This window comes from Oryctolagus cuniculus, chromosome 18 (genome assembly GCF_964237555.1).
Source record: "Oryctolagus cuniculus chromosome 18, mOryCun1.1, whole genome shotgun sequence".
Lineage (NCBI taxonomy): Eukaryota > Metazoa > Chordata > Mammalia > Lagomorpha > Leporidae > Oryctolagus > Oryctolagus cuniculus.
In genome coordinates, this window is record NC_091449.1 from 9,650,256 (window position 1) to 9,659,507 (window position 9,252).

The 9,252-nt window shown below is 44.4% G+C and overlaps 1 protein-coding gene across 1 annotated transcript; it reads right to left on the reverse strand.

Annotated features, from left to right (window-relative positions):
- Positions 1–7,945: 7,945 nt before the first annotated feature.
- On the reverse strand, positions 7,946–9,252 carry LOC138846661 (vomeronasal type-1 receptor 4-like). The gene has a single exon (XM_070063141.1). The coding sequence runs from the start codon at positions 8,973–8,975 to the stop codon at positions 8,070–8,072; it is 906 nt and encodes a 301-aa protein (XP_069919242.1). The 5' UTR covers positions 8,976–9,252; the 3' UTR covers positions 7,946–8,069.

Here is a 9,252-nt window from a genome sequence, read left to right on the forward strand (position 1 = left end):
AATAGCAGTGCACTACATCTCATTTGGCAGAGCACAGAAACCCCCTAGCGTGATTTCTCAAGCTCGAATAGAAAGGTTGCACCTGGGTTAATGATAAAAATGTGATTTGTGGCCAGCGCCACGGCTCACTAGGCTAATCCTCTGCCTTGCGGCACCGGCATACCAGGTTCTAGTCCCGGTCAAGGCACCGGATTCTGTCCCGGTTGCCCCTCTTCCAGGCCAGCTCTCTGCTGTGGCCAGGGAGTGCAGTGGAGGATGACCCAAGTACTTGGGCCCTGCACCCCATGGGAGACCAGGATAAGTACCTGGCTCCTGCCATCGGATCAGCGCGGTGCACCGGCCATGGCGGCCATTGGAGGGTGAACCAACGGCAAAGGAAGACCTTTCTCTCTGTCTCTCTCTCACTGTCCACTCTGCCTGTCAAAAAAATGTGATTTGTATATGTCCTACATATAATTAAAACCAATAAATGGATTAATGTCAAGATTATAAGTGATAATTGTTAAGATTAACTGGTACTATCAAGATTATAATGAATATTAATTTCACATAGGTTTTAGGTTAGCTTGACCCCAGTAACTATGTACTCCCTCTTGATCTTAGCAACCATGTATTCCCCTCCTGGTCCTGTGTTTTTTGCCTTCATAAGCCCTGTAGTTTTGAGCCTCGGGGTCGAGAGTTCTTTGGGGCATGAGCCCACTCTCAGCCACTGGCAATAAAGGACTCTAGAACTTTTTAGTGTGTGGCGCTCCTCTGTCAGCATTCGCTCAGGCACAACAGTATTTAGACAACCTCTGATATGTGGCAGCTAATATAAATGCAAAAAAAAATGTGTAGGAATGAAGTGGTCACTCTGGGATATGATTGTCAGTTTCAGCCCATGTTTACACTCCAGTAGAACTGTGGCCTTCTTACATTTCTTTTAAAAGATTTTTTTTTTTTACAGGCAGAGTGGACAGTGAGAGAGAGAGACAGAGAGAGAAAGGTCTTCCTTTTGCCGTTGGTTCACCCTCCAATGGCCGCCGCTGCAGCCGGCGCACCGCGCTGATCCGATGGCAGGAGCCAGGAGCCAGGTGCTTTTTCCTGGTCTCCCATGGGGTGCAGGGCCCAAGCACTTGGGCCATCCTCCACTGCACTCCCTGGCCATAGCAGAGAGCTGGCCTGGAAGAGGGACAACCAGGACAGAATCCGGCGCCCCGACCGGGACTAGAACCCGGTGTGCCGGCGCCGCAAGGTGGAGGATTAGCCTATTGAGCCACGACGCCGGCTCTTTTAAAAGATTTTAATTGTTTGAAAGTTACAGTTATAGAGAGGAAGAGGCAGAGAGAGTGAAGAGACAAAGTGACTATTTTAAAACAATAAAAAGCAGCCTCCGTTTCCCGTGGCAGGCCCGAGTCCTTGTAAAAGCAGGCAGTCTGGAGATACCAAAGCTTACCAAGGACAGCTCAGTAGGCCAAGGATAGCTCGGTAGAGATTACCAAATGAGGTAACTCCCTGAATTCAAGCCAAATGGAGACCGCCCCCCTCCCATTCGACTAAGAGCAACCCAAAACAGCTCCATCCAATCACCAAAAGCCCCATACTGTAAGCCCCTGCTGATGTAACCCTGTGGTTTTTTCCTTTAAAAATGCTCCCAAACAAAGGCCGGGGCCTTCCTCTGACCTCCACTGCATCGGCTGGTAAGATAAGGTCGCTGCCACCCCTTGTACTTTCAAAATAAACCTTGCTTTTGCATTTCGGTGTGATCAGGTCACTGATAGCTTTTTGGGGATCCAACAATCTGGGCATAACATCTGGGGCCTCATCTGGGATCCCCAGAAGCCCCCAGCGACCTTGACCCCAAAGGTTTGCACCAGTCAACCGGGTAAGTTCGTTAGTCTATTTGTCCTTTGTCCAATTGTGTAACTTTCAATTCTGATCTTGTTGGTGCAGCTGCCATTGTGTCTGAGACGTGTTTTGGGACTGGGTCCCACTTGGACTGCATCTGGGATGCGTTTTGGGACTGGGTCCCACTTGGATCTGGGGGTTTTGCCTGAGTGGACGTGCTCGTGGGACAACCCTGGAGGAAGTGGGGGATGTCCCGATTCCTTGTCTGGGGGAGAAGCCCAATCTCGAAATCCTCTCATCAGGGGACCTAGGGTCCCTCTTGTAACTCTAGTGGGGATTCCAACCTCAAGGGGCCCCCATTTGGGACCTAGGAAGGTCCACCTTGTGTCTGGGAATGAGGAAGAGACTTTGCTGCAGAGTCCCCATCCTATTCATACAGTCTTTGTTCTCCTTCTGGCTCCCTCTTCAGAGCACTCAAGACCAATCAGATCATTTGTCCATGGAAATTTTGTACAGGCCCCATATTTAATCATCTTTTTGTTGAGTGGTTCTTTTCTTCTGTTATTTATGTTGACGACTGATTTATCTGCACAAAACATGGGGGCAACTTCATCCTCTCCACTGGATCTAACTCTTGCACATTGAAAAGATGTCAAAAAGGTGGCTAATAATAACAATGTAAATGTTCAAAAAGGCCATTGCAATTAAACTAATTTCTGTTAATTTCTGTTCCTCAGAATGGCCCACTTTCGGTGCAGGAAAGGAATGTCTAACCTAAGTGTTATTTCCAGAGTTGAGGATTTGGTCTTTCAGCCCTGGACCAGAAACCCAGATCAGGTACCATACACCGTAACCTGAAGGAGGGCCATCTCAGCCTACTTGGAGCTGCAGGGGAGTCACCCCCAGCCAGAAACCACGGTGGCTCTGCCTCTTAGGCTGGGGCCCCATGGCACAAGGTAAGGAGAGACTCCATGTCTATCACCAGGCTCTGTTGGTGGGTCTCAAAGCAGCAGCATGCAAGATTGGCGCGAAATTTGAATTTGGCCTAGAGACTGGGTAACTCTCCTCCCACTTGCCTTATCTCAGAATTTGAACTTTATCTTAGAACAAGGCCTGGTCCAAAGTCTACTTTCCCTGTCTTATCAATGAAACAAATTGGGTATCCCACCCTTCTGATGGCTCTTCTGTTTTATCTTGAGCAAGCCAGAAGATATTGCTTTGTAACCTGCTGAACTTATTTTGCAATTTGTTTTAACAAATTTCTGGGGAGTCAGTACTCAATGAAACACTAATTAGGTAATTAGCACTTGTTTTAGATAAATACAACTTTAATTTTAATTAAATTCAGATAGAGATATATAATATCAGCATCTTAAGTCATTTAGGTGTAACTGCTAATTTAAATTGGGTAAAGGCAAACAAAATAAATGTGTCTAAATGTAAACTTTGGTACTCTGAACATCTTATGTTCTATAGAAAAACTACTTGAATTTGCTAATGTGTTTTCATAGATTGTCCATATAAAAATAGTTCAACATCACTTAAAAGTAATTAATACTAAAATTTGATGTGTTACCTTGTTTAAAAATGTTGTCTTAGAGATTTTTAATAGGTTATTTCAAAATGTAAAGCAAGGCAGGTGCTGTGGCTCAGTAGGTTAATCCTCCACCTGCAGCACTGGCACCCCGGGTTCTAGTCCTGGTCAGGGTGCTGGATTTTGTCCCGGTCACTCCTCTTCCTGTACAGCTCTCTGCTGTGGCCCCCAGGAGTGCAGTGGAGGATGGCCCAAGTGCTTGGGCCCTGCACCCCATGGGAGACCAGGAGAAGCACCTGGCTCCTGGCTTCAGATCAGCACGGTGGGCCAGCCGCAGCAGCCACTGTGGGGTGAACCAACGGGAAAAGGAAGACCTTTCTCTCTGTCTCTCTCACTGTCCACTCTGCCTGTCAAAAAAATGTAAAGCAAGAAAATTGGCAGATGGAAAACATCACAAGTATAGAGATATGTGCTTGGTAAAAAAAGGTCAAAATGAAAAGAGTTTCTCTTAAATAAAGGACATAGTTTGTAAAAATTACTTCATCCTGATGGCTAGTTTACTCTAGACTAAAATAAAAATGATAGAATGCTTCAAGTAAGTTAAAGAGGGTGTGTGAAAGTCACAAAAAGTTATAAAAAAAGAAATTTTTGAATACAAAGGCTATTACTGGTTCTCTGTTAAAGCAATGAGTTAAAGCAATCTATTACATTCTCTTGATGTCTCTGTTAAATTCTGTTTAAAAACAATTAAGTTTTTATTAAGAGCTATGGGTTATTTAAATATGTGCTTATTTTCAAATCTTTAAATAATCACCTTGTAATAATGATCAAATTTTTACTGTATTATGTCATGATATAAAATAGTATTGATACAAATGTCTAAAAATTGTAAAGTCTGGTAATCTAGTGTTACTAAACATAATGGTCATCTTGGTGAGGGGGGCCCAAAGGCCTAATAGAGTTAAGTGTGCCTTATTTGAAAGGCAAAATGAGACAGAGAGACAGAGAGAGAATACCTTCTATCTGATGGTTATTTCCCCAAATTGTCAAAATGCCTGAGGCTGGTCCACACTGAAGCCAGGAGCCAGGAATCCCATTTGTGAAACTGCTTGGGCCCAGGTGCTGCTTTCTTAGGCACCCCATAAGGAAGCTGCTTGGACCGTGGGGCAGCTGACACTCCACGGGCGGGGTGGCTTACAAGCAGGAGGTTAACCTGCTGCCTATTACTGGTCCCTGCTGTACTTGTTCTAGTATCATTGTTTTCTTATAAGGTGCTCATTCAATCCACACACTTATTTACATAATTGACTTTATAGGAAGGAATTTTAGTTCACTTTTCTCTGTTATTTACAAATAATATTCTTAGGTTGAATGTATATGGATAAGGTCTATGAGTACTCTTTCTTATTCAATATTTATTTGGGGGCTGGCATGTTGTGTAGCAGATAAAGTTGACGTCTGTGGTGTCAACATCCTCTATGGGTGCTTATTTGTCACGAATGCTCCATTTCCAGTCCAGTTCCCTGCTGATGTGACTGGGGAAACAACAGAAAATGGACCAAGTGCTTGTGCCACTGCACCCACTTGGGAGATGTAGAAAAAGCTCCTGGTTTCAGAAAGACAAATCCCTAGCCTTTGGGTCCATTTGGGGAGGAAACTATCAGCTGGAAGACCTTTCACTCTCTTCCTCTGTCTCTCTGTAATTCTGCATTTCAAATAAATCTTTTTTAATTTTTTAAAGTTTTATGTATTTGAGTTACAGAGAGGGGAGAAAGGGAGAGAGAGAGAGAGAGAGAGAGAGAGAGAGAGTCTTCCATCCGCTGGTTCACTCCCAAATTGGCTGCAAAAGCTGGAGCTGCGCCAGTCTGAAGCCGGGAACCAGGATCTTCTTGCAGATCTCACACACAGGTGCAGGGGCCCAAGGACTTGGGCCATCTTTTACTGCTTTCCCAGGCCATAGCAGAGAGCGGGATTGGAAGTGGAGCAGCCAGAACTTGAACCGGTGCCCATATGAGATGCCAGCACTTCAGGTCAGGGCATTAACCCACTGCGCACAGTGCCAGCCCCCTAATGAAGTCTTTTTTAAAAAAATAATTTACTTCTAGTCTTGTACTTATTATGACTATACACAGATCACACGTGTCTAGATGAATTAAACTCTTGACTCCTGTAAACACTCACTGTGTATTCACTACACAATTGCTTTTTCCAAGTGCCTCGACTGTGCAGGGAAAGAAACATGAGGATTTTGCATAATTGTGGGAATTACTGTTCTATGCAGGTAGGTCAAGGGTGTTAAATGTCTTCCTCACATGTTTGACACCCCACTGTTGTTCTGCATTGTATTTACGTTAACGAATAAAGTACGCTGATAAGATTCCCACTGTGCTTTGCAACTTTTCCATTATTAATCATTCTATGAATTTAAACAATTTATAAAAATCTTCTTAATATGCACATAGAAATACAAAATTTGTATTAAGACAACATCTGATAAGTGACAGCTAATATTAATACAAAAAACTGTTAGGAATGAAGTGGTCACCCTGGGATATGATTGTGAGTTTCAGCCCGTGTTTACACTCCACTGGAATTGTGGCCTTATTACATTTCTTTTAAAAGATTTTATTTATTTGAAAGTTACAGTTACAGAGAGGAAGAGGCAGAGAGAGAGAGCAGAGCTTTCATCAGCTGGTTCCCTTCCCAAATGGTCCAGGCAGGGCTCAGGCAGGCCACAGCAAGGAACCTGGAGGAAATGTTGGGGACAGTTTCTCTCAAAGGGAATTCTTGTGAATGTTGGCTTTCTAGGGTAAATACCTGTGTAGGATGTTTATTGTTTCCACCAAGCTGTAGAGAAGGACTCATCAAACCTGGTAACAGAGAGGACTTCCCGGCCGCCTCAGCACAGGGCCCAGAAGCCTCTGCACCCGGGCTCTGTCTATGAGGTCACTTCCCCGCGACCTCAGGGCGGTGCTTCCTGAGCGGCTCCGCGGCCTGAGCACCAGCCAGCAGACCAGAGTTGCAATGTCGCCTCTGAGTGGCCAAGTGCCTGAGCAGGAGACCCCGCAACTCTCTTACAGCCTACACAGACCCATGACAGAGGCGCTCTTACACAGACCACCTCCGAGAGGACGCAGGACACGCAAGAGCGCCTCATGGATGAACGGGCAACAACACAAGACCAGACAAGGACGGGGCGCGGTGGAGACGGGGGAGGGGGGTCGTGAGGGATGGAGGAAGCGGCACTGTTCCGCTTCTGGATCTGGGTGCTGGTGCATGGGGGTCCACTCCAAAATCCGTGGAACAGGAAATTGCGGAGAATTTGCTGAACTTCAACATTCAAAACTACTTCTGAAGGAGAAGACAGCTGGCCACAAAACAGGAATTGGATTTGGTAATTAGAGGAAAAGTCTATTTCAAACTGCACTGATCAAGGGAATGAAACCATGACGAGGGCAGAGGGGGACGTGGAGAGCCGTCCAGGAGGCAGCCACATCTGCTCAGGACCAGAGAAATCCCGGAGCCGAAAGAGGCAATGGTGGAAGACAGACCACCACTAAGCGATGGACCAGTTCTTAGTTGAAGGTCGCTGAGGGGTATTTCCAAATGTCACCCTGACACAGCAGGATAAAGCACAAATTTTATGAGCTCCTGTAATGAACAGAGTTTCTTCACAGGAAGAGCCTCTTTCTGGAGTTAGATAATGGGTTGGAATCACAGAAAACCGAAGAGAGTGGAACTGTGAGCTCCTGAAAGACAGGGATCCAACCCTCGGAATCTAAGGGAAATGTGAGGTGAAATCCATCAGCCTTGGGGACAAAGACATGTGCTAGGATTCAAGCTGCAGAGCACGTGTTGATGTCCCTGAGGAACAGAACGGAACAACAAGTTAAGTGGGTTAGAGACTGTAAGATAGGGAAGATGAAATTGGGAAAAAATTACATTGATTAAAAAGGTTTTATGAAGTAAATACACTGAAAGTCTCTACAACCCAACCACTGGGAAAGCCTCAGGCCATTGCTGGTGGGTATTTAACTGCAGCACACAACACCTGGACAGCACAAGGGACTGGATCCTAATAACACAGATATGAGCATGAGAAGGGGAGGGGATCTTGATGGAAGGATTTATGCACATGCTGGGGGACACCCCTGCATTTCATTGTTAAACAATGAACCTCCTAGATTTCCCATCTTCATCACCTCTGTTTTCTGAGCTCTTTACACAGGGCCATCTATTTTTCCTGCATCCCATTCTTTAGGAATTCCTGTGTTTTATCTCCTGAGGTCACTTGATACACAGCCAGCAACTATCCAAGTCCCTGAAAAATGAGACCTGGGTGTTAAAATTTTGTAAGTGAAGAAGGAAGTTCTTAGGAGCAGCACAGCTGAACAAATCTGAGGCAAATGCCAAATACAATTCTGCATTTTACAGTAGGTGCATTAAAAGCAGAAGTAACTAGCTTTAATAATAGACAATACATTAATTACACCCACAGCATAACTTAAACATGTACACGGTTTGAAAATTTATATATTGATTCAATTTAACATTTTTGAAATGTGTTTTTTAAATGAGCCGAATACTTCAAGTGAGATTAGGTCCATGGTCACCTGCCTTTGTTTCCTGATAAAATCTTTATAGACTCCTCTGGAGTAAATGATGTCACATCAACCAAGGAAAGCTCTTGCAGAAAAAGGCATTCTCATTAAAGGCAAGAAGTCAATTTGGGAATATTTTTGGTATTTTTCATCAGCAAAAATGGGCAGAATGTTGGGTAGCATGATGATAATATTCCATTAATGTCCTCCAATCTTGAGTCTTTCTCGGGTCTATAAAATGCATAAATGTACACAAAGTTGTTGCAACAGTAAAAGAACACAAAACAAAATGCTAGCAAAAGGATAGTGTGGGTGGCTCTGTTTTCTGGAGACGTCTGCCTGGAAAGGACACAGCTATGGATGTGCCGGGCTCTCCTGTGGTGTCTGTAGAGGAGCCCCACCATGTAGAGGCTGGACACGATCATTGGTGCCATGAACAGGAAATCACGAGTCAACATGACACTTACAAATGACCCTGAATGGCGATCTCCAGACTGCCTGGTTTGACAGTACGCATGAACAAACCCATGACCAACGACAGTGAAATTCCATTTGGCTCTTAGAGTTTCAATGATGTGGATGTAGATCAGCATGTTGATGATCCAGAAGATTAGGAAAGAGGGGAAAATCCAGGTAGACAACTTAGATTTCAGCCTTGCCCATTTAGAATGACTGGGACTGATAGTGATGGCTTGAAATACACTCAGGAGAGAGGTGGTGCAGATGGAGAGACCCCGGGTGACTCTGTAGATGTAAAAAAAACTTTGACAGCCAACATTATCTAAGAAACGTTTGACTCCAAAGGATGACACTATGTCTGGTATTGACTGGAACACGATGGTTATAATATTGACCACTGTCAGGTGCATGAAAATGGAATCTATGGGCTTCTTCAGCTGAGGCTTGATTAGGAAGGCATAGATATAGATCATGAAGAGAAATGAATTGGCCATGACACCAATAGAAATCTGAGCTATGAGAAAGAAGCTCAAAATTGTGTCACCTGGAAACATGTCAATGTTTCAGTTAGGTAAGGTTGCATCCACTGAAAAATAAATAGATTGTACTGCGACATGATGTTTTTAACAAGGAATGTTTGAAGAATGTGAAGACTGACAGTTCAGTGTCAGGGAGGGAGGACAAATGGTCAAATTTTCTATTTCAGACATGGCTGTGCCACTTCCAGAAATAGAATAGTGGGCAGTGTTTGAACCTCAGACTACTGAAATAACTGATATGAAGAAGGAGAACCGGGATGCTCACATCCTACATTCCCATTAGGGCATGTTG

Coding starts and splice junctions, on each gene's coding strand:
- LOC138846661 (XM_070063141.1), bottom strand. CDS start 8,975: ATGTTTCCAGGTGACACAATTTTGAGCTTCTTTCTCATAGCTCAGATT.